General features: G+C 41.9%; 1 protein-coding gene across 2 annotated transcripts in view; it reads right to left on the reverse strand.

Annotated features, from left to right (window-relative positions):
• SYT5 (synaptotagmin 5) overlaps window positions 1-26,525 on the reverse strand; it is a 95,118-nt gene that overhangs the window by 24,256 nt on the left and 44,337 nt on the right. For both annotated transcript variants that reach the window (XM_044278203.1, XM_044278204.1), the window contains 2 exons: window positions 12,578-12,745; window positions 7,872-8,039 (listed from right to left, as the gene is read on the reverse strand). In XM_044278203.1, the coding sequence (XP_044134138.1) occupies window positions 7,872-8,039; window positions 12,578-12,745 (336 nt within the window). The remainder of the gene's footprint in view (window positions 1-7,871; window positions 8,040-12,577; window positions 12,746-26,525) is intronic.

The raw sequence follows: 26,525 nt of genomic DNA on the forward strand, positions 1-26,525 counted from the left end.
AACTTGTGTTTTAAATTTGGTGTACAAGTTTTGGGTTACCTAAGAATACCGTTATGGATTCCGCCATCAGGGACCATAACGGAATTCTATGATGGCATGCACCACGGAAGCCTATAAGAGGCATTCTGTATTGCACTCTGTAATAATAGAATTATTGCCAGCATAGACTTCTATTTTGATGGAATGCAATACGGAATGCCTCTTATAGGCTTCCGTGGTACATGTCGTCATAGAATTCCGTTATGGTTAAAGTGCATGCACAGTTGCCTTGACATTTTCAAGACGTCTTGCGTTTGGGTGGAAACTTAAGGATCCGGGTGACAACCAGATTGAAAACGTGCGCCATAGAGAGTCCATGGGTCAGCTTTCCCTGACGCAGTGCAGACAGAAAGTTCTTCCTTTTATCAGTGACCATGGTTCCTGGCTCCTATCACTAGTTGGCGATGAGACAGCTATGATTTGATTTCTTGGTTGATGACAGCAGAACAGTTCCTCCCCAGTGTGACTCTATTAGCACAGGCTGAGCAGATGCAAAAACGCGTGATAACGCCGTGCTTTGCATAGGTGGTATGCTGGAGAACCACTCTGAACTGTGCCTACAGTGGAGGCTGAGGACAAGGTGGAGGATGAGCAGGCAGAGGAGGACATTGGCACAGAAATCCCACAATTACAATGAGTAGGCGGCATTGCCACCACCTGGCCAAGTTACTAGTGTGCCTGGGCCACAACCACATTTACCCAGTGGGCTGCCATAGTTACAGTTCTGCACATCAACGCTGGCATGAACTGCTCCACACACCGACAGGCTCAAGAACTGGCCTACTTTCTGCTCCACATACATGTGCATGGCTGGTCCAGCTTTTTTTTAGAGAAGTAATGACGGCTTGGGACTCTCCACCTTGGGTGGGCACAAGCCATCAGTCTGTAACATCCTGGAGTATGTTACCAAACTCTTTTTCCCTGCTACAACATGTTAAGTGTAATTTTATTGTCCGTCTATATAATTATATTGTCATTATTGTCATTTTATGTATTTTCTAGGCCTGTTTCATATATTATGCTGTAATTTCCATGTGCACCAGCAGGTGGCAGCAATGTGTGATCAGGAACTTAGCCAGTTTACTATTGCTAGACTGGAATAGTTCATTCCAGTTTTAGCCCCCCCCCCCCCCCCTCTGTGAGCAGAAGTGGGCTGGTCCCATGTCCTGTCTCATGGGGAGGAGAAGGAAGTTCTAGTTAGTGTACCAGCCACCCCAGCTAGGGGTAGGCTATGTTAGTAGGAGTAGGAAAATAGGGATCCCAAATCAGGACCTTGTCTCGGTTGAGACCAGAGAACCCTCCCAGCCTGAGCCATCAGCCTCAGCTGGTTGACAAGCAAGCAGCCACCTCCAGCCTCCAGGAAGAAGCATTCCCTGTGAGCCAAGCTGTGAGTACATATCCAGAGTCCAGGAAAAGCCTAATACCTCCTCAGCTAGTCAGGCCCATAACAAGCAGAAGATAGACAGAGCAAAATAAAATAACATTTTGCACTACTTTTATAAAATGTTTTATTGCAACATAAAAGCTTGCACCCAAGGAAAAGACTCCCCTTCTGAGCTTTTGCCTAAGGTAAGGCGCCTCAAGCCTTAGAGCCATATGTTAGCTTCCCCTCAGTCATAATAGTGATCGTGCTACAAGCCAAATTTCTCAGGCTATGGTGCAGGGAAGGGAATACAGGATAAAACCATCCTTCCATTTGCGGGCATTTCATTAGACAATGGTGGGATTACGGAGTAAAGACACCCCCATGCTTTCTTTGGTGTTTTAGGGCCAGAACATACAAAGTCAGTCAGTGATGTTTGCTTTGTGCAGTATTTGGGTTACCTGGTTATACCAAGAGAAGGAAACTGTGTGTTGGACACCTTACTCTATCGGGCAGGAACCTGGGGAAAGCCGTTATGTGATTTGTCTAAGTATGCCATTATATGTATTTCACGCAGCACTTTGTATTTGTTGGGTACCCAGAGCTGATTCCTTTTTCACCCTCCTAAACGTAAGCAGAGGACGGCTTAACTTAAAGTAAGGGGGAATGTAACATCCCCGAGTATGTTACCAAACTCTTTTTCCCTGCTACAACATGTTGAGTGTAATTTTTTTGTCCGTCTATATAATTATATTGTCATTATTGTAATTTTATGTATTTTCTAGGCCTGTTTCATATATTTTGCTGTAATTTCCATGTACACCAGCAGGTGGAAGCAATGTGTGATCAGGAACTTAGTCAGTTTAGTATCGCTAGACTGGAATAGTTCATTCCAGTTTTAGTCCCCCCCCCCCCCCTCTGTGAGCAGAAGTGGGCTGGTCCCGCGTCCTGTCTCATGGGAAGGAGAAGGAAGTTCTAGTTAGTGTACCAGCCACCCCAGCTAGGGGTAGGCTGTGTTAGTAGGAGCTCCTAGAAAATAGGGATCCCAAATCAGGACCCTGTTGAGACCAGAGAACCTTCCCAGCCTGAGCCATCAGCCTCACCTGGTTGACAAGCAAGCAGGAAGAAGCATTCCCTGTGAGCCAAGCTGTGAGTACATATCCAGAGTAGTGATGAGCGGGAGGTGCCATATTCGATTTCGCGATATTTAGCGAATATTCGATTGAATATTCGTCTTATATTCGTCAAAATCGAATATTCGTAATTTTTCTATTTATCGCAAATAATATGCAATTTAATTATTTGCGTATTGCGATTTTTCTTTTGACAGTATAAGGCAACATTCCTATGACTATGGCTAGGCTAATATGTGTATTTTACGAATTTTCATAATATTGCTCTAACTTCGTCTTTTAGAATATTACGAATATTCGTAAAATACACATATAGAATGTAATTTAGCTAATATAGTGCTATAATCATTTTTTTGTCAATTTTTTTTTTCCCTCTTCTGAACTTCAGTTTTGGAAAATATATACAGTATTAAAAAAATTACTATAGCACTATATTAGCTAAATTGCAGTCTATATGTGTATTTTACGAATTTTCGTAATGTTGCTCTAACTTCGTCTTTTAGAATATTACGAATATTCTAAAAGACGAAGTTAGAGCAATATTACGAATATTCGTAAAATACACATATAGACTGTAATTTATGTATACTGTTATTCCACTTTGGCATACTGCTCCCCGACAAGCGTCCCCGTAACCAAACCATGGGAACGCCTGTGCGTTAGAATATACCATCGGATCTGAGCTTTCACGATCTCAGGGAAAACTCAGATCCGATGGTATTTTCTAACCCACAGGCGTTCCCATGGTGACGGGGACGCTTGTCGGGGAGGAGTATGCGAACAACTGTACAGATAGGAAAAAAATAATGCCAAAATTCTAAATAACGAATATATTCACTATATTGCTATGTATTCGTTTTTTAGAATATTGGTCATTTTATTTTCCATATGAAAACATGATTCCCCCCTGTTTAGTTGCTTGTGGGCCAATGGCTTATTGACCCACAAGCAAGAAGCAGGGAGAAATCATATTTTCAGATGAAAAAAAACAAACAAATATTCGTTTTTGCAAATATATAGAATTAGATTCAAAATATTCGCGAAATCTCGAAGTTACGATATTCGAGAAAAAAAATTGCAATTCGAATATTCGCGCTCAACACTAATCCATAGTCCAGGAGAAGTCAAATACCTCCTCAGCTAGTCAGGCCCATAACAAGCAGAAGATAGACAGAGCAGAAGATACCTGCCAGATTCTCCAGGCATATGATCAGAAGCAGAAGAGATATTGATCCCTGCCACATATTGCCAATACCTGCTGGGACCCAAGACTGTTGCTGTTACTCGTATGGATTTATGCTGCCATTCAGTAAAGACAAGTTGGATGATATTACCCGTCTGGATCTCATTTACTGCTACCAAAGTTCCTCAATTACACCTACTAGCAACACTCAATTTATTGCAAGTGAGCCAGGATCCAGGAGTCCAGCCGTACCCAGGTAGGAGACACCGTTGACATTACACAGAGACATTCCTCACCTGGTACGTGAGTTATAACATCTTAAAGGGCCCTGCAACAGTACCCTGCGCACATTGCAATTGGCGTCACGAACAACTCATAGACTTATATACATCTATCCTGACCCACTGCATATTTGGCCACCGTACCAGTGTCCTGCTCATTGCAAGTCCTCTGACATGTTCAGAGTCCACGATATGGAAACTTGGTCTGGTGCACGTTCAGCTTCTGCGCCGTTGGATGAGTGCACTCATACTGTTGTATCTTTGCCATCGCCTCGGTGATTGATTGCTGGCGAAACACGTGACTAGGAGTAGGAGGAGAATCAGGAGCAATAGATGAAGGAAAGGAACGTCAACTTTCTTCTGCTAAGGTTGAGGAGCCCTGACTGCTGAAGAAGTCGTGCGGGCCCCTGGGAGATGCAGTGGTTGCTGCATCGGGCTGTATCACTACATTAGTGCCACCGTTTTCCCAGGCCACTTTATGGTAACGCTCCATATGTTGACGCAGGGCCATGGTGCCAACATTATCACTCTGACAGCGCTTCACCTTCTGCCCACATGTTCTGCATACCGCGCACTAATGTACTCCAGCTACTTGATGAAAAATTCCCACACTGCCGAATATAGCATTTTACCCCCAACACTCCATGCTGACTGCCTGTTGCTGCCTTTATGAACCTGTGCACTGCTAGTTGTTTCCTGACAGGAAGGCTCCTGAGTAGCAGACTGTCTACACTGGGCGAGTTTGGTTCCAGATCTTCTATTGCTTCCATCCTGTTGGCTCATTGGCATATTGCCACTCTGCTGCTGTCTGACGGGCCAGCTGCCACCCTCACCCCTGATGATGATGCCCCCTCTTCACCCGGCTCCCACGTACAATCGGCTACATCATCATCCACTAATGTCTGTTCGTCTCTTATGTCACCCTCACCAGTCTAATGGCCATCTTTCTGACCGCTCACAACATGTGCTCCCACGCGACAGTCATCATCGCTAGTTGCACGCCTAAGGGCTGAAAAGAGGAGCAGAGCCGGCATAATGCATTACTTTCTGAGCAGAAGAAGCAGCAAAAGAAAGAGGCAGTTGCAGGACAGGTGAGGGCACAGAGATTGTTCCTTGCCCATGTCAGCTAAGTGTGGTGTCAGAAGAACCCACCAATTCCTGGCCATGTGTATCTGTTTTCACCTGAGATGATATTGAAGAGTGAGTCAACCATACTAGTACAGCTGGATTGTTTTTCAAAACACAACGGCTGGATGACAATGGCAGCTCTGACCTGTTGCTGCGACTGCTGCTATCACCACCCCTTCTTCTGCTGCTATTTGTGCCAGCTACAGCAGCATCTTTGCCATTGCTCGTTTGTTTTGAGGGCCCAGGCAACTGTCTGTTGGCCATCGTGTACAATAACTGAATCAGTAATATAACAGATGAAGTATGAATGGCGCAGCAGATAGACTAGAAAAATGTGCCTATATATTAATTATTATTGGTACAGCGGGTGAACTATATAAACGTGTCTAAATATTACACTGCCTGTTGACAATCAGTCTGATGCACCGTACTTCTATGTATAACTGAACAGATTAATTATTAATGGTACAGCAGGTGAACTAGGTACAAGCGCCTATATATTAGTCCGGCTGTTGAGACGAAGTCTGATGCACAGTCAGTCTATGTATAACAGACAGATTAGGTATAAATGGCCCAGCAGATGAACTACAGTATATAAACGTGTCTATATACAGTATTACACCACCTGTTGACAATAAGTCTGATGCACCATACGTCTATCTATAACTGCACAGATTAATTATTAATAAAACAGCAGATTAATTAGGTACACACGCCTATTTATTAGACTGGCTGTTGAGACTAAGCTTGATGCACAGTCAGTCTATGTATAACAGAACGGATTAAGAATGAATGGCACAGCAGTGGGACAAGATGCAGAGGACAAATACAGAGCCTGCACTGTCCCTGCAGTCTCCCTATGCTCTCCCTACAGTGTCTGAAAACTCTCCCTTCAATATCCCTACACTGTCCCTGTACAATATTCTACAATTAAGATTGCGGAAACACTGTCCTAGCACTTGCCAAGTCTCTACCTATACTCAGTTCACAGTAAAATGGTGACCGGGATTAGACTTTTTATAGGTCATTATGGGTCATATCTCCTTCCCGGTCTTCTTACTTTCACTTTGTAACACATGTAGCCGCCATTTTAGGAAAAAAAATGATTTGTTACCACAGAGCATGCGGTATTTCAGATTTGTGACAAAGTTTTTATGAAATTCTGACGGAATTCAATTTATTTTGATTCGCACAACACTAGGTGCAGGGCCTTGTTATGGATTTTGCATTAAGGCCCAGGAGAAAAAATATTTTGGTTTGGTAAAATAATTTTCAGTCTTAAAAACTATGTTACTATGTTAATGTGAATTTTTAAGTGCTTTTGTTCCAGATGTAGCAAACTTTGAATTGACACTTGCAACAAAACCCATTGAAAGGTTAAACTTTGACGTTATTGTACAGGGTCAAAAATCACAGGACTCCCTTTTATTTCAGAAACGAATGGGAAAATGAAATATCTGAATACCCCAGCAAATAATGGGTGAGGGGGCCTATATTTCAGGCTATGTCCAGACATGGCTGCCATTCTGAAAGCTGCCATATTTGATCAAGGTTACAATTTTCCAATGGGAAGGCTGTCTTGTAGCATAAGAAAAAAGACCAGAGTTTTCTCAGAAATCGATTGCCGCAATCAGATTTACAATATCTCTTGTGGTTCAAGACAGAACACAGAAAGTTGCAACAACAACTGGGAAAGTTCCCTGTGATGCACAGCTATTTGACATGTTCAATGTATTGTTTCTGGTGCTGAACACAAAACTTTGAATCTTTGACTCAATTTCTCAGAAAATTCTGTCTTCTCTGATATGCTACATGATTCCCTTCCCATCGTAAAAATTTCCCCTTGATCCAGTATGACGGCTTTCAAGATGGCAGCCATGTTCCGGACATAGCCTAAAAAATAGGACCCCCCCCCCACCCATTACTTGCTGGGGTATTCAGATATTTCATTTTTTCTTTTGTTTCTGAAATAAGAAAGGTGTCCTGTGATTTTAACTGAGAAGTTAATATTTGCTTCATCTGTATTTAGAGGCAGTACTCCTGTACCTCAAGTAATACATGTCTCACTGTTCCTGATATGAAGATCAGGAAGAAGAATCCAAGGAACATGTTACTGTAACCATGCAGGCTTGTAGACTGAGATGAAGACCAGGAGAACAAGAATTCTGCCACCTCACAACTTATCATTTTACACACACTTACTCATTCCACTTAGCAGTTGAGAACAATGTTAAAAAAGGCCCAATACTACTGTAACACATTTTGCAGCCATGTCATTTAATGTGCCTATGAATGAATTTATTTTTCCAGATATAGCAGCTTGCCCTAATCTTTCAAACATATGTCTGTTGATATAATTTTACAACATAGTATCTACTGTTATGATAAGTCAAAGAATGGTACATTCATAATGATAACTAATATATGATAATATGTATAGAAAATCTCATGCCTACAATGAAGGTAGCCATTTTGTGAGCTATCCGATATTTACCATTCAAAACCAATAAGAACTAATTAGAAGAAAAATTAATCTGTTACATGAATAGGAACTGCATTACCATGAACCTCAGTTTGATATGAAGATTGGTGACTTGTGAATTATTGACTAGTTCATTTGAGAATTCCTTTTTATGAATTAAGTCATACTTCTTTATGAGCCTTCTGTTTCCACACATAAAATATCTCAACAAGGTTCTAATTTGGCCACCATTTGTGGACTACCATTCGACTAATAGAGTTACCTCTTCTTTTTCAGCAGACTGGAGATCCTGCCATTCCTCAATGACATGAGCCAGGTCCACGGTGTTCATATGTACTCGGGCTTCACCAATGGCATCATGTTTAGAGAATCGATCAAAATCATATACCGACATCACTAAGGTCTTTCCTCCAAGTTCTGCATAAGGAATCTGGATGAAAGACAAATGTTGAAATGACAGTAATTTATGCAAAATTGATATAAAAATTAAGTATAACTGGGCAAAAATATCAAAACACAATCCAGAATAATAAGTGAGTGGCATGCTCATGAGCCATCTGTATAGGAAATACACAATCTGTTGGGAAACAGAGAAGACAGTTTGTTAAAGGCTTTGAGGGCAGCTTAAGACAGTCCTGCTCAACAGTAATCTGGTGGAGAAAACGAGGTCTGGGAAGGTGGAACAACTCTTCAAGGCATCACGTTTTGCAAAAATGACTTATGCATTGTGATTGTGATTTTTTCATCATATTATACACTGCTTGTTGAGGTTAAGACCACCCTGCACTGCAGCAGCGGTGGCTGTGCTTCCACACTGTAGGTGTGCAAGCTGGGACCGTGGGAATATGCATAGGCCGGCGCTTTTTCCTTTAGTGTGCAAGCACAGCCACTGCTTCTGGATTAGAGGGTGGTCGTAAATCCTAGATATGAGCAGTGTATAATGCAATAGAAAAATTAATCAAGCCAGCAAGGGCGGCAATGTGGATAATAACAATACATTGGTAAGTACCTTGTATTAACTTTGTCTACAAGAAAAATGTAGACAATAGATAAATAAGTGAGGCAACCGCTTTAAAGGTAAAAATTAAATCGTTTGTCCAGAATTTGTTCTAAAGGAGTTATCCAGGAATTGATAATGATGACATATCCTAATGTCCGATCTGCTGTTTCAGCGAGACGCTTCGCACACTGTAGCTCTGGTGAGCGCTTGGTATTGCAGCTCAGCCTCATTAACTTGAATGAGTTAGCCGGAGGTTAGCCATCACTGAACTAGACCATGTGACCGATGTACTGTGACATCACATGGCCTAGGGAGAGGCCATGGCACTCAGTGTGTCGGACTCCCGCTGATCTAATATTGATTACCTATCCAGTGGATAGGTTATAAATATAAATTCCCATAAAAGCCCTTTAACCACTCACCTACGGCCTGCATGGCTATTTACGTTGTGGTTTGTGGTGGTAGGCAGTTAACTGTAACCTGAAGTATAAAAGCGACAAGTTACTTTACAATCTGCTGGTGCCCTATGACACCAACAGATCGCAGCGACCATGCTGTTATTAGATAGCGGCAGTTACAGGGAAGATCCTGGAGACCAACCAAAGTTTTCTCGGGGCACGTTATCACTGTGTCAGAGGGATTACTTTTGAAAAAAGGCTAAATGTGATAAGGTTATAAAAAGTCAGCACGGTCTCTCTCTGCTAAGACCATCTTGGTGTGAGAGAGACCATGCTGGCTATAAAGTTAACTGCGATTCTGCTGCAATTATGAATTTTCTGCCCTGATTTTTTTCTTTCATTAAAAAGTATTAAAAAAATAGTGGACTTTGTGTGCGTAAAATATCCAAATGCATACACATTTTTTTCATTAATAAAAAATTAAAATAAAAAAATACATTATTAGTTATTAGGTTTAGCTATAGTTAGTACACCAATCTCTTGTGTGTGCCATATGTACGTCTTTTTCTTTCATTAAAAAAATATATTCTTTCGCATTATTAGTGTATATGTACACACATATACATATTTGTGTGTGTGTTCGCACACTTCCTTTCTTAGTTTCGTAAAAAAAAAATGTTACTTTTAGTAATAGTATTGCTGTCTTTTGTGTGTGTGACTTATAGATGCATATAGGTATTTTATTTCATACATTTTCAAATTTTTTTTCCATTATCTCCTAATTCCATTCAGTTTTCCTATGAAAAAAAAAAGCCCAAATTCTCCCAAGCTGAATGTCTTAGAAGTTACTTTGAAGGAGTTTCTAATGATTTGGCACTGTACAACATCTGCAATGGCAGGATGGTGCCATAGAACCAGCAATAGAAAAATAGGCCCTCATAATCTACAGGGTGGCCCACGGAAAAGTAGCCCAACTTCAATATCTCCAAATCAAACTGCCTAATAATAAATTACACATTAGGCTACTTTCACACTGGCGTTTTGGCTTTCCGTTTGTGAGATCCGTTCAGAGCTCTCACAAGCGGTCCAAAACGGATCAGTTTTGCCCTAATGTATTCTGAATGGAAAAGGATCCGCTCAGAATGCATCAGTTTGCCTCCGTTCTGTCTCCATTTTGCTCTAGAGGCTGACACCAAAACTGAGCCAAATGGATCAGTTCTGACACACAATGTAAGTCAATTAGGACGGATCCATTTTCACTGACACAATATGGCACAAAAGAAAATGGATCCGTCCCCCATTGACTTTCAGTGGTGTTCAAGACGGATCAGTCTTGGCTATGTTAAAGATAAGACAAACAGATCCGTTCTGAACAGATGCAGACGGTTGTATTATCCAAATGGATCCGTCTGTGCAGATCCATGACAGATCCGCACCAAATGCGAGTGTGAAAATAGCCTTAGTTGCTTATAACAACCAAGCAGCTTTCAGTTCCTACAGGGCTCTGAAAAAAGTATTGTATTGGTTGCTATAGACCACTAAGACAGATTTACTATTAGGCGGTTTGATTTGTAGATATTGGAGACGAGCTACTTTTTCGTGGGCCACCCTGTAAAATGCGCTCCAGTCATTTCAGGTCTTCCACTGAGCTAAAAGCACATATAAAGTATCATGACAAACTGCAGAAGTATATGAACGTGTGGGAATGTGTGTGTTTTTCCAAGGCCACATGATGAATGGGAAAAATAGATCACTGAATCTAAAAAACAATATTCATTTTTCTCCACCCAATTCCATTAAAGGGGTTGTCCAAGTTATTTTTATTGATGACCTATCCTCAGGACAGGTCATCAATTTCAGATTGGCAGGGATCTGACACCCAGCACCCTGGCCGATCAGCTAATTACCCTGGGTTCACAACTGAGCGTTTGCCAAACGCGCGTCAAACGCGCGTTTTTGACGCGCGTTTCTGACGAGCGTTTTTGTAATAGTGAACGCGCGTTTGACGCGCGTTTGTGTCATTGACTGCAGTGTCCTATGGCCACAAACGCGCGTCAAAACGCCCCAAAGAAGCTCAAGTACTTGTTTGAGCGTCGGGCGTTTTACAGCGCGTTCGTACGCGCTGTAAAACGCCCAGGTGTGAACCATTCCCATAGGGAAGCATTGGATTTCATGTCTTGAGCGTTTTACAGCGCGTTTGAACGCGCTGTAAAACGCTCAGGTGTGAACCCAGGGTTACACTTGAACAGTCTGATTCATTTCAATGGGATGTCTCTTCCCTATACACTTGTATAGAAACAAACTGTCTCATTAAAATGTATGGGATGGTTTAGATGTAATTACACTTGCTCACTGCTACAGATCCGAGGCGAGCAGGTAAACACTGAAGAGGAGGTAGCGCTGGCACAGCGAGCACCTCCTCTTCAAACAGCTGATTGGCAGCGGTGCTGGTTGTCGGACCCCTGCCGATCTGATATTGATAACCTATCCTGAGGATACGTCATCAATAAAAATAACTTAGACAACCCCTTTAATTTTTCCTACTAAAAAGCATAAAGGCAAAATGTCCAAATTTCCCTAAGATGAATACCTTAGGAGGTCAATGTAGCTTGAGAAAGACTTGGATGTCGAAACGTTGCTGATTACTTTGGTGTAATAAAACACAGAATTTTGAAGTTTGAGAGTGCCGTGGCCTTTCTAAAGTCAGATCTACCTTTGGAGGTCAACATAAAAAAGTTACCTTGAAGCTGTTTCTAATGTTTTTGCCCTCAACCCAAGATATCAAGCCTATAATACTAATCAAAAATATCCTGTTCTGCGTCTCTATAATGTAAATGTACAAAGAAAAGGCAAATTTTTATCACCTCAAAGTCCCATTTACATGTTTTTTACTGTGTTTTATGGATTAATTTAATAAAGTAATATTTTTAAGGAGTATCTTTATATCCTGTGCATTTTATTTGTGGTTTTACATAATGTTTTTGCACTGTACAATATCTATTCTGACAGAATGGTGCCATAAAACCATTAAAAGAAAAATAGGCCTTCAATACTTATTAAGTACTCCGCTCATTTCCAGTCTTGTACTGAGCCTAGTCAGTAGAAAAATGTATTTCTTTTGTAACACTTAAAAAAATTATAAAAAGCTAAAAAAAAATATTTTTCATAACTTTTAGTGTTTTTCCTTCAATATGTGTTTAAAAAAAAAAAATTATATCTGTCATCTAATGGAACAAAAGAAAGGTCTAATGAGTCCTGTGGAAAATAATATCAAATACATGTCGGCTGGATCAGAAATGAAATAGTTATTTGCAGTTAGATAGGCCTATTGCAGAAACTAGAAAAATTACCTGGTAAGGAAGGAGCGTAAACACTCTGCTAATGAAATGGTTATTCGCTCATCTCTATCAATGATGTCCAAATAAGTTAATTGGATAGTTTTTTCTAGTAAACCCAGAAAGCCTCTTTCGGTTTTAATTGCATACTATTAATTTCCCGAACACAAGTTAAACTGCATACATTTGGCTTTAATGATTGCAATTTTTTTTTAAATAGTGGATGAATGTTTACCTTAAAGGTGAAAGACTCATTGAAGGTTGGATTGAGAGTCTTGCGATGCACTTTTGTTTCATATTTCTTCTTTTTATCTGGCAGGAGAAATACTTTGACGTAGGGGTCAGAAGTCCCACCAATGTCCAATGCTGGTAAATCTGCAGCTTGTATTATTCCCACAACCAGCTGAAACAAAGAAAATACATAGCTCAGAAAATACACGCTACAGTGGATCAGCTCACCACCAAAATAAACAAGGAGGCTACCAGACGTGTGTCTAGAACAACAGTTCAGCAAACCCTACTGCGTATGGTGTGCCGGAGCAGGCAGATGGTTACTGCACCTCTGCTAACAAAGTTGAATTGGCAGAAAAGGCATCAATTTTGACAGTATCAAAACTGGACCTCGGCTGATTGACAAAGGGTTACTTTCTCCAATGATTCAAGTTTTCTGCTCCATCGAACAGATAGACGTTGGCATGTCAGGCGAGAAACATCAAAAAACAAACAACCTGCAATTATTTCTGGATGAACAGAAGCTGGTGATGGCAGTGTTATGGTCTGGGAAATGTTTTCATTGCAATCTTTAGGCCCACCCATCCTTGTGGAAGGTACAGTGCCATGAAAAAGTATTCATACCCCTTCAACTTTTACATTTTTTTTTACTTTATACCCACAAACTTAAATGTATTTTATCAGGATTTTATGTGATAGACCAAAACAAAGTACCAAGTATGTGTAAAGAAAAGAAAAGAAAATGATACATGGTTTTCAAAATTTTTAGTAAATAAAATGTTATTTTTGTTACTCTGATACCCCTAATCCACTGTGGCCAATTGCCTTTAGACGTCACCTAATTAGTAAATAGAATCAACCTGTGTGTACTTTATTTTCAGTATACTGTAACTACAGCTGTTCTGTGAAGGTCTCTCAGTTTTGTTAGAGAACATTAGTGATCAAACAGCATCATGAAAACCAAGGAACACACCAGACAGGTCAGGGATAAAGTTGTGGAGAAATGTAAAACAGGGTTAGGTTAGAAAAAAATATCCCAAACTCCAAACATCTCACGGAGCACTGTTCAATCCATTAGTATGCCACAACTGCAAACCTACTAAGCCAGTGAGGGTGAACCTTTTAGAGACCGAGTGCCCAAACTGTAACCAAATACTCACTTATTAATCGCAAAGTGCCAAAATGGCAATTTAACCTGAATACCAATATACACTGCTCAAAAAAATAAAGGGAACACTTAAACAACACAATGTAACTCCAAGTCAATCACACTTCTGTGAAATCAAACTGTCCACTTAGGAAGCAACACTGAGTGACAATCAATTTCACATGCTGTTGTGCAAATGGGATAGACAACAGGTGGAAATTATAGGCAATTAGCAAGACACCCCCAATAAAGGAGTGGTTCTGCAGGTGGTGACCACAGACCACTTCTCAGTTCCTATGCTTCCTGGCTGGTGTTTTTATCACTTTTGAATGCTGGCAGTGCTTTCACTCTAGTGGTAGCATGAGACGGAGTCTAGAACCCACACAAGTGGCTCAGGTAGTGCAGCTTATCCAGGATGGCACATCAATGCGAGCTGTGGCAAGAAGGTTTGCTGTGTCTGTCAGCGTAGTGTCCAGAGCACGGAGGCGCTACCAGGAGACAGGCCAGTACATCAGGAGACGTGGAGGAGGCCATAGGAGGGCAACAACCCAGCATCAGGACCGCTACCTCCGCCTTTGTGCAAGGAGGAATAGGAGGAGCACTGCCAGAGCATTGCAAAATGACCTCCAGCAGGCCACAAATGTGCATGTGTCTGCTCAAACGGTCAGAAACAGACTCCATGAGAGTGATATGAGGGCCCGACGTCCACAGGTGGGGGTTGGGCTTACAGCCCAACACCGTGCAGGACGTTTGGCATTTGCCAGAGAACACCAAGATTGGCAAATTCGCCACTGGTGCCCTGTGGTCTTCACAGATGAAAGCAGGTTCACACTGAGCACATGGCAGACGTGACAGAGTCTGGAGACGCCGTGGAGAACGTTCTGCTGCCTGCAACATCCTCCAGCATGACCGGTTTGGCATTGGGTCAGTAATGGTGTGGGGTGGCATTTCTTTGGAGGGACGCACAGCCCTCCATGTGCTCGCCAGAGGTAGCCTGACTGCCATTAGGTACCGAGATGAGATCCTCAGACCCCTTGTGAGACCATATGCTGGTGCGGTTGGCCCTGGGTTCTTCCTAATGCAAGACAATGCTAGACCTCATGTGGCTGGAGTGTGTCAGCAGTTCCTGCAAGACGAAGGCATTGATGCTATGGACTGGCCCACCCGTTCCCCAGACATGAATCCAATTGAGCACATCTGGGACATCATGTCTCGCTCTATCCACCAACGTCACGTTGCACCACAGACTGTCCAGGAGTTGGCAGATGCTTTAGTCCAGGTCTGGGAGGAGATCCCTCATGAGACCGTCCGCCACCTCATCAGGAGTATGCACAGGCGTTGTAGGGAGGTCATACAGGCACGTGGAGGCCACACACACTACTGAGCCTCATTTTGACTTGTTTTAAGGACATTACATCAAAGTTGGATCAGCCTGTAGTGTGTTTTTCCACTTTAATTTTGAGTGTGACTCCAAATCCAGACCTCCATGGGTTGAAAAATTTAATTTCCATGTTTTATTTTTGTGTGATTTTGTTGTCAGCACATTCAACTATGTAAAGAACAAAGTATTTTTGTGTTCCCTTTATTTTTTTGAGCAGTGTAGTATATCTTCCATGTACTTTATCATTTAGCTATAATAGCTTAATAGTCTACATTCAGTGCGCTGCCCTTGCTGTTCATAGTGCGCCCTGTGCTGATGAATGGCAGGAAAAGTCTAACATATTGGTACGCCATAGACTTTTTCCAAGGCACGGGTGCCCACAGAGAGGGCTCTGAGTGCCGCCTCTGGCACCCGTGCCATAGGTTCGCCATCACTGTAGTAAGCCATGGCTGTCCACCTAAACTTACAGCCCAAGCAAGAAAAGCACTAATTAGAGAAGCAGCCAAGAGGCTTATGGTCACTCTGTAAGAGCTGCAGAGATGCACAGCTCAGGTGGGAGAATATGTGCACAGGACAACTATTAGTTGTGTACTCCACAAATCTGGCCTTTATGGAAGAGTGGCAAGAAGAAAGCCATTTTAGAAAACAGGCCATAAGAAGTCCCGTTTGAAGTTTGCCACAAGCCAAGTATGAGACACATCAAACATGTGGAAGAAGCTTCTCTGGTCAGATGAGACTAAAGTTGAACTTTTTGGTCTAAATGCAAACCACTATGTGTGGAGGAAAACTAACACTGCACATCACCCAGAACACACCATCTGTGAAATATGGTGGTGGCAGCATCATGTTGTGGGGATGCTTTTCTTCAGCAGGGACAGGGAAGCTGGTCAGAGTTGATGGGAAGATAGATGGAGCTAAAGGGCAATCCTGCAGGACAACCTGGGAGAGGCTGCAAAAGACTTCAGATTGGGGTGGAGCTTCACCTACCAGCAGGACAACAACCCTAAACATAAAGCCGGAGCTACAATGGAATGGTTTAGATCAAAGCATATTCATGTAATAGAATGGATTAGTCAAAGTCCAGACCTATATCCCATTGACAATCTGTGGCAAGGCTTGAAAATTGCTGTTCACAGATGTTCTCTGTCCATTCCGACTGAGCTTGAATTATTTTGCAAAGAAGAAGGGGCAAAAATTTCAGTCTCTAGATGCGCAGCTGTAATTGCAGCGAAAGGTGGTCCTACAAAGCATTGAGTCAGAAGGGCTGAATACAAATGCACGCCACACTTTACAGATTTTTATTTAATAACATTTTTGAAAGCCATGTATTATTTTCCTTTCAGTTCACATATACAGTACTTGCTACTTTGTGTTGGTCTATCACATAAAATCCCACAAAAAATATATTTGTTTGTCGGTGTAACATGAAAAATTTGTTAAAGTCTCATAAGAGAGATCTTACATTTAGAGTCAATGAGCAACTGAGCTGCATCACTAAGGCCCCTTTCACACGGGCGAGTATCGCAAAAACTGTGACTCGGATGCGGACCCGAACAACGGTCATGTGCATGAGGCCTTACTCACATAAAAAAACTGGAAGGAGTAGTTGGTTGGCCCTATTCCTCCAGTGTGCACAATTATAAGGCCCCTTTTACACGGGCGAGTATTCCGCGCGGATGCGATGCGTGAGTTGAACGCATTGCACCCGCACTGAATCCCGACCCATTAATTTCTATGGGGCTGTTCACATGAGCGGTGAGTTTCACGCATCACTTGTGCGTTGCGTGAAAATCGCAGCATGCCCAATTTTGTGCGTTTTTCACATAACGCAGGTCCCATAGAAATGAATGGGGTTGCATGAAAATCGCAAGCATCCGTAAGCAAGTGCGAATGCGGTGCGATTTTCACGCACGGTTGCTAGGAGACGATCGGGATGGAGACTCGATCATTATTATTTTCCCTTATAACATGGTTATAAGGGAAAATAATAGCATTCTGAATACAGAATGCATAGTAAAATAGCGCTGGAGGGGTTAAAAATTTTTTTTTAACTCACCTTAACCACCTCAGCCCCCCTAGCTTAAACCCCCTTAATGACCAGACCACTTTTTGCAATTCTGCACTACACTACTTTCATGGTTTATTGCTCGGTCATACAACTTACCACCCAAATGAATTTTACCTCCTTTTCTTCTCACTAATAGAGCTTTCATTTGGTGGTATTTCATTGCTGCTGACATTTTAACTTTTTTTTATATTAATCAAAAATTACTGAAATTTTTGCAAAAGAATTACATTTTTCACTTTCTGTTGTAAAATTTTTCAAATAAAACTACATTTCTGTAGTTGTTCTACATGTCTTTGATAAAAAAAATGCAATAAGTGTAAATTTATTGGTTTAGGTAAAAGTTATAGCGTTTACAAACTATGGTGCCAAAAAATTATTTACGCACTTTGACTTTCTGAGCACCTGTCATGTTTCCTGAGGTTCTACAATGCCCAGAACAGTAGAAACACCCCACAAATTACCCCATTTCGGAAAATAGACATCCTAAGGTATTCGCTGATGGGCACAGTGAGTTCATGGAAGTTTTTATTTTTTGTCACAAGTTAGCAGAAAATGATATTATTTTTATTTATTTTTTTCTTACAAAGTCTCATATTCCACTAACTTGTGACAAAAAATAAAATTTTACATGAACTTGCCATGCCCCTCACGGAATACCTTGGGGTGTCTTCTTTCCAAAATGGGGTCACATGTGGGGTATTTATACTGCCCCGGTATTTTAGGGGCCCTAAAGCGTGAGAAGAAATCTGGAATCCAAATGTCTAAAAATGCCCTCCTAAAAAGTACTCATTGGAATTTGGGCCCCTTTGCGCACCTAGGCTACAAAAAAGTGTCACACATGTGGTATCGCCGTACTCAGGAGAAGTTGAGCAATGTGTTTTGTGGTGTATTTTTACATATACCCATGCTGGCTGAGATAAATATCTCTGTAAAAGTCAACTTTTCCCATTTTTTTATACAAAGTTGTCATTTTACAGAGATATTTCTCTCACCCAGCATGGGTATATGCAAAAATACACCCCAAAACACATTGCCCTACTTCTCGTGAGTACGGCGATACCACATGTGCGACACTTTTTTGCAGCCAAGATGTGCAAAGGGGCCCAAATTCCAATGAGTACCTTTAGGATTTCACAGGGCATTTTTACGCATTTGGATTCCGTGAGGGGTATGGTGAGTTCATGTAAGATTTTATTTTTTGTCACAAGTTAGTGGAATATGAGACTTTGTAAGAAATCATAAAATAAAATATATATATATATTTCTGCTTACTTGTGCCCAAAAAAAAAATTATTCTATGAACTCGCCATGCCCCTCAAAAGTGATCTTTATAGCGCCGCAGCGATTTTACTGTGTTTTTGCATTGATCAGAAAAAAAAATATTTCTGTCACTGCGGTGGGGCGGACTGAACGCAAGTGTGCGCACAAGATCAGGCCTGACCGGGCGAACACTCCTTTTTTTGTAGAGCCTATAGAACATGTCCTATTCTTGTCCGTAATTGCGGACAAGAAAAGGCATTTTCTATATAGTTCTGGCAATGTGCGGATCCGTAAAATGCGGAAAGCACATTGCCGGTGTCCGTGTTTTGCGGATCCGCAAAACATATACGGACGTCTGAATGGAGCCTTACAGGGGGGTGGTAAAAAATCATGTGATGACCGGAGTGACGTCACCACAGGTCCTGTTCCTCCACACAGCACAGAAGACAGACAGAAGAGATGCCGGGCTGCGCGAGCAAGTGGATTAAGGTGAGTTAAATGTTTTTTGTTTTTTTTTAACCCCTCCAGCGCTATTGTATTCAGAATGCTATTATTTTCCCTTATAACCATGTTATAAGGGAAAATAATAATGATCGGGTCTTTATCACTTGCTTGCGGATGCTTGCGATTTTCACGCAACCCCATTAATTTCTATGGGGCCTGCGTTATGTGAAAAATGCACAAAATAGAGCATGCTGCGATTTTCACGCAACGCACAAGTGATGCGTGAAAATCACCGCTCATGTGAACAGCCCCATAGAAATGAATGGGTCAGGATTCAGTGCGGGTGCAATGCGTTCAACTCACGCATCGCATCCGCGCGGAATACTCGCCCGTGTGAAAGGGGCCTTTTAATTGTGCACACTGGAGGAATAGGGCCAACCAACTACTCCTTCCAGTTTTTTTATGTGAGTAAGGCCTCATGCACATGACCGTTGTTCGGGTCCGCATCCGAGTCACAGTTTTTGCGGCTCGGGTGCGGACCCATTCACTTCACAAAAGATGCGGGCAGCACTCCGTGTGCTGTCCACATCCGTTGCTCCGTTCCGTGGCCCCGCAAAAAAAAATATAACATGTCCTATTCTTGTCCGTTTTGCGGACAAGAATAGGCATTTCTACAATGGGCCGCCTATTCCGTTCCGCAAATTGCGGAAGGCACATGAGCAGCTTCCGTTTTTTGCGGATACGTTTTTTTCCGTACTAAATCACAATAAAAACGCTATAAATGCGGTATCGTTTTAATCATACTGACCCAGAGAATGAATTTTACTGCATAGTGAATGCTAGAGACAAAATCCTTAAAACTGTGGCTGAATTGCATTTTTTTCCTATTCCACCCCATTTGGAATTATTTTTACATTGCATGCCCCCATTAAATGGTGCCAGTACAAGCTTATATGTTTATGTGAACAGAAAAATAAAAAAGTTATGGCTACGGGTAGCAGGGAGGAAAAATGAAAATGCAAAAACGTGTAGATTTAAAGAGGACCTGTCACCTCTTCTGACATGTCTGTTTGGGTAACTACTTGTATCACTATGTAATACCAATTCTGGAGCATCCATTCTTGTGATCCTATGATGTGCCATTCCTCTATTTGTTCTGTTAAACTGTGCAGAAACACTCCCCCAACTGGTAACACCCAGCTGGACCTTTATTGCAGAATGCTAAAAATGTATTTATAGACTTCTAGTAGGAATAATAAAGGAATGGCACATTATAAAGTCATAAGAATAGATGCTCGAGAATTATTACAAGGGGGATGCAAGTAGTTACTAAAACATGTGATCAAAAAAATTGCACTACAATACCGAACCAGAGGATCATACCTTCATGCCGTAAGTCCCATAAACGGGATTAATAAAGGATACAGAAAGAAAAAAAATTCTAAGCAAAGACAAAATCCAAGTAGGTTTCTGCAGTGACATTACGAGTACATTCATAGGTACTGGAAGTTGTAAAGAAAATGCCACAATGTTTTTTACGTCGCAAAAATCATAACAAAATCCACATGTGATACATGCATTTTTCTTTTGATGTGGAAAAGTCAGTGAACTTCACTCTATTCCAAAGGTTGAAATCCGCTGGAGAGAACCGTGGCATAAATTGAGAGGCTGCAGATTTCAAATCCGCACAGCTAGTCAAATTACGCTGTGGTTTTTGTATTCAGTGTGTGGATGAGACTTCTTAAAATCTCACCCACTTTGCTGGTACTATGTGGCGCTGCAGATTTGCAACATGAAAATCCAGGACTGCAAATCTGCAGCTATTCCATGATCTGTCAACCCCTGCATTCTCCAGCTATGTTGTGACATCACAGATATGTTTCAGCCAGTTATCCTACTGTGACATCACAAGTGGTTTTCAGTCAGGTAAGCTCCAATGACATCACAAGTGGGTTTCAGTCAGGTAAGCTCCAATGACATCACAAGTGGGTTTCAGTCAGGTAAGCTACTGTGACATCACAAGTGGGTTTCAATCAGGTAAGCTACTGTGACATCACAAGTGGTTTTCAGTCAGGTAAGCTACTGTGACATCACAAGTGGGTTTCAGTCAGGTAAGCTCCAATGACATCACAAGTGGGTTTCAGTCAGGTAAGCTCCAATGACATCACAAGTGGGTTTCAGTCAGGTAAGCTACTGTGACATCACAAATGGTTTTCAGTCAGGTAAGCTACTGTGACATCACAAGTGGGTTTCAATCAGGTAAGCTACTGTGACATCACAAGTGGTTTTCAGTCAGGTAAGCTACTGTGACATCACAAGTGGGTTTCAGTCAGGTAAGCTACTGTGACATCACAAGTGGGTTTCAGTCAGGTAAGCTCCAATGACATCACAAGTGGGTTTCAGTCAGGTAAGCTCCAATGACATCACAAGTGGGTTTCAGTCAGGTAAGCTACTGTGACATCACAAATGGTTTTCAGTCAGGTAAGCTACTGTGACATCACAAGTGGGTTTCAATCAGGTAAGCTACTGTGACATCACAAGTGGTTTTCAGTCAGGTAAGCTACTGTGACATCACAAGTGGGTTTCAGTCAGGTAAGCTACTTTGACATCACAAGTGGGTTTCAGTCAAATAAGCTACTGTGACATCACAAGTGGGTTTCAGTCAGGTAAGCTCCAATGACATCACAAGTGGGTTTCAGTCAGGTAAGCTCCAATTACATCACAAGTGGGTTTCAGTCAGGTAAGCTACTGTGACATCACAAGTGGGTTTCAATCAGGTAAGCTACTGTGACATCACAAGTGGTTTTCAGTCAGGTAAGCTACTGTGACATCACAAGTGGGTTTCAGTCAGGTAAGCTCCAATGACATCACAAGTGGGTTTCAGTCAGGTAAGCTCCAATGACATCACAAGTGGGTTTCAGTCAGGTAAGCTACTGTGACATCACAAATGGTTTTCAGTCAGGTAAGCTACTGTGACATCACAAGTGGTTTTCAGTCAGGTAAGCTACTGTGACATCACAAGTGGGTTTCAGTCAGGTAAGCTACTGTGACATCACAAGTGGGTTTCAATCAGGTAAGCTACTGTGACATCACAAGTGGGTTTCAGTCAGGTAAGCTACTGTGACATCACAAGTGGGTTTCAGTCAGGTAAGCTACTGTGACATCACAAATGGTTTTAAGTCAGGTAAGCTACTGTGACATTACAAGTGGGTTTCAATCAGGTAAGCTACTGTGACATCACAAATGGTTTTCAGTCAGGTAAGCTACTGTGACATCACAAGTGGGTTTCAGTCAGGTAAGCTACTGTGACATCACAAGTGGTTTTCAGTCAGGTAAGCTACTGTGACATCACAAGTGGTTTTCAGTCAGGTAAGCTCCAATGACATCACAAGTGGGTTTCAGTCAGGTAAGCTACTTTGACATCACAAGTGGGTTTCAGTCAAATAAGCTACTGTGACATCACAAGTGGGTTTCAGTCAGGTAAGCTCCAATGACATCACAAGTGGGTTTCAGTCAGGTAAGCTCCAATTACATCACAAGTGGGTTTCAGTCAGGTAAGCTACTGTGACATCACAAGTGGGTTTCAATCAGGTAAGCTACTGTGACATCACAAGTGGTTTTCAGTCAGGTAAGCTACTGTGACATCACAAGTGGGTTTCAGTCAGGTAAGCTCCAATGACATCACAAGTGGGTTTCAGTCAGGTAAGCTCCAATGACATCACAAGTGGGTTTCAGTCAGGTAAGCTACTGTGACATCACAAATGGTTTTCAGTCAGGTAAGCTACTGTGACATCACAAGTGGTTTTCAGTCAGGTAAGCTACTGTGACATCACAAGTGGGTTTCAGTCAGGTAAGCTACTGTGACATCACAAGTGGGTTTCAATCAGGTAAGCTACTGTGACATCACAAGTGGGTTTCAGTCAGGTAAGCTACTGTGACATCACAAGTGGGTTTCAGTCAGGTAAGCTACTGTGACATCACAAATGGTTTTAAGTCAGGTAAGCTACTGTGACATTACAAGTGGGTTTCAATCAGGTAAGCTACTGTGACATCACAAATGGTTTTCAGTCAGGTAAGCTCCAATGACATCACAAGTGGGTTTCAATCAGGTAAGCTGCTGTGACGAAAGCAAAAATTAACAATGCAACAGCACTCTGCAATCATTTGGCACCAGGAGAGGTAAAATACAGAGTGGGCTCAGCATGCATGTGTCACCTGCATTCCCTGAATTTAATGGAGGTCATAGTGGCACCAAAAGAGGTATAATATAGTGTTAGCTCAGCATGCATGTGTCACCTGCATTCCATGATTTTAATGGAGGTCATTGTGGCACCAAAAGAGGTATAATATAGTGTGGATTCAGCATTCTCTGAATTTAAAAGAGGCTAGTATGGCACCAGTGGAGGGAGAATTTAGTGTAGGTTCATGTCCTGAAGAGATGGTCTTGTTGTTGGCGGACAGGCACAAATGAATTTGTACAAAATGTATTTGCCTAGAATGTCACATTTATAACATAGCATTAGCACTAGGACATTTTCTATAGCGAGTATGGCACCATTGTATTTACTTTGTTATTTGTGTTTGCAGAGTGCTGTTGCATTGTGTTTGTTTTTGCTTTTGTGCTTTCAGGCATGTCGATGTGCACCTGTGCACTGGGATGTGCTGACTAAGGCTGACTAAGGCTCCTTTCACCCCAGTGTTTTTGCTGGATCCGACATGGATCTACAAAAACGCTTCCATTATAATACAACCTTCTGCATCCGTTCTGAACGGATCTGGTTGTATTATCTCTAAAATAGCCAAGACAGATCAGTTTCTAAAACCACTGAAAGTCAATGGGGGACGGATCCATTTTCTTTTGTGACTTTTCTGACTTACATTATGTGTCATGACAGATCCGTCTTGCTCCGCACCACATTGCGGACAGAAAAATGCTGTCTGTGATGGGGACGTAACCAAAAGGAACGGAAAGCATTCTGGTGCATTCTGTTTCGTTCAGTTTTGTCCCCATTGACAATGAATGTGGACAAAACGGAAGTGTTTTCCCCCCACTATTGAGATCCTATGAAGGATCTCAATAGCGGAAAGGGAAAGCGAAGATGTATATCTGAACAGAGCTGCACCTTGACCCGCGTTTCGCCAGAAAAAGACTTTGTTTCCTGCCGAAACGCGCGTCGAGGTGCAGCTCTGTTCAGATACTTGGTGCTTCCACACATCATGGGTAACTTATGTATTCCGTAGTTTATGTTCAGTGCCTCTATTTGGCTGTTATTTTTTGCACATGCTATTCTTGATTTATCATTATTACATCATCTATTGTGACCTGGTTCTCTGCTCTATATTATAGGCAGGCCATGATTGCTATCAATTTTTTTGGCAACCATGGCATGTGTGATAAGGTGATATCGTGCACACCTGCGGTATGTATGTTACTTTGGGTGATTCCACATCTCACCCACAATAGTGTGGTTTAGCACCTTGTATTTCTGGCACGTTCCCCTGTCAGTACGGTATATGTGAGGGTGGGGGTTTTGTGGCTCCGATACACGGTCGTCCCGTCCTTCCATTGCCTTGTGCCTTATGTCATTGTATGTTTACTTTATGTCTTAATAAAATTACAGTTGTGGCCAAAAGTTTTGAGAATGACACAAATATTAGTTTTCACAAAGTTTGCTGCTAAACTACTTTTAGATCTTTGTTTCAGTTGTTTCTGTGATGTAGTGAAATATAATTACACGCACTTCATACGTTTCAAAGGCTTTTATCGACAATTACATGACATTTATGCAAAGAGTCAGTATTTGCAGTGTTGGCCCTTCTTTTTCAGGACCTCTACAATTCGACTGGGCATGCTCTCAATCAACTTCTGGGCCAATTCCTGACTGATAGCAACCCATTCTTTCATAATCACTTCTTGCAGTTTGTCAGAATTAGTGGGTTTTTGTTTGTCCACCCGCCTCTTGAGGATTGACCACAAGTTCTCAATGGGATTAAGATCTGGGAAGTTTCCAGGCCATGGACCCAAAATGTCAAAGTTTTGGTCCCCGAGCCACTTAGTTATCACTTTTGCCTTATGGCACGGTGCTCCATCGTGCTGGAAAATGCATTGTTCTTCACCAAACTGTTGTTGGATTGTTGGAAGAAGTTGCTGTTGGAGGGTGTTTTGGTACCATTCTTTATTCATGGCTGTGTTTTTGGGCAAAATTGTGAGTGAGCCAACTCCCTTGGATGAGAAGCAAACCCACACATGAATGGTCTCAGGATGCTTTACTGTTGGCATGACACAGGACTGATGGTAGCGCTCACCTTTTCTTCTCCGGACAAGCCTTTTTCCTGATGCCCCAAACAATCGGAAAGAGGCTTCATCGGAGAATATGACTTTGCAGTCCTCAGCAGTCCATTCACCATATTTTCTGCAGAAGATCAATCTGTCCCTGATGTTTTTTTTTTGGAGAGAAGTGGCTTCTTTGCTGCCCTTCTTGACACCAGGCCATCTTCCAAAAGTCTTTGAATCACTGTGCGTGCAGATGCGCTCACAGCTGCCTGCTGCCATTCCTGAGCAAGCGCTGCACTGATGGCACTCCGATCCCGCAGCTGAATCCTCTTTAGGAGATGATCCTGGCGCTTGCTGGACTTTCTTGGACGCCCTGAAGCCTTCTTAACAAGAATTGAACCTCTTTCCTTGAAGTTCTTGATGATCCTATACATTTTTGATTGAGGTGCAATCTTAGTAGCCACAATATCCTTGCCTGTGAAGCCATTTTTATGCAACACAATGATGGCTGCACGCTTTTCTTTGCAGGTCACCATGGTTAACAATGGAAGAACAATGATTTCAAGCATCACCCTCCTTTTAACAGGTCAAGTCTGCCATTTTAACCCAATCATGCTTAGAAATGGCTTCTTCTTTGCACTGTAGAGTTTCAGCTGGCAACGGCAGATGGCACGGTGGATTGTGTTCACATGACAATGGTTTCTGGAAGTATTCCTGAGCCCATTCTGTGATTTCCTTTACAGTAGCATTCCTGTTTGTGGTGCAATGTCGTTTAAGGGCCCGGAGATCAGTATGGTTTTACGGCCTTGACCCTTACGCACAGAGATTGTTCCAGATTCTCTGAATTTTCGGATGATGTTATGCACAGTTGATGATGATAGATGCAAAGTCTTTGCAATTTTTCGCTGGGTAACACCTTTCTGATATTGCTCCACTATCTTTCTGCGCAACATTCTGGGAATTGGTGATCCTCTACCCATCTTGGCTTCTTAGAGACACTGCCACTCTGAGAAGCTCTTTTTATACCCAATCATGTTGCCAATTGACCTAATTAGTGTTAATTGGTCTTCCAGCTCTTTGTTATGCTCAAATTTACTTTTTCCAGCCTCTTATTGCTACTTGTCCCAACTTTTTGGGGATTTGTTGACACCGTGAAAATTTGAATCAACGTATTTTTCCTTTAAAATGATACATTTACTCGGATTAAACGTTTGATCTGTCATCTACGTTCTATTACAAATAAAATATTGACATTTGCCATCTCCACATCACTGCATTCAGTTTTTATTCACAATTTGTTCAGTGTCCCAACTTTTTGGGAATCCGGTTTGTATGTAATTCTGAAAACTTTTGGCAACGACTGTACATATATTTTATA

Source organism: Bufo gargarizans, chromosome 2 (assembly GCF_014858855.1).
Source record: "Bufo gargarizans isolate SCDJY-AF-19 chromosome 2, ASM1485885v1, whole genome shotgun sequence".
NCBI lineage: Eukaryota > Metazoa > Chordata > Amphibia > Anura > Bufonidae > Bufo > Bufo gargarizans.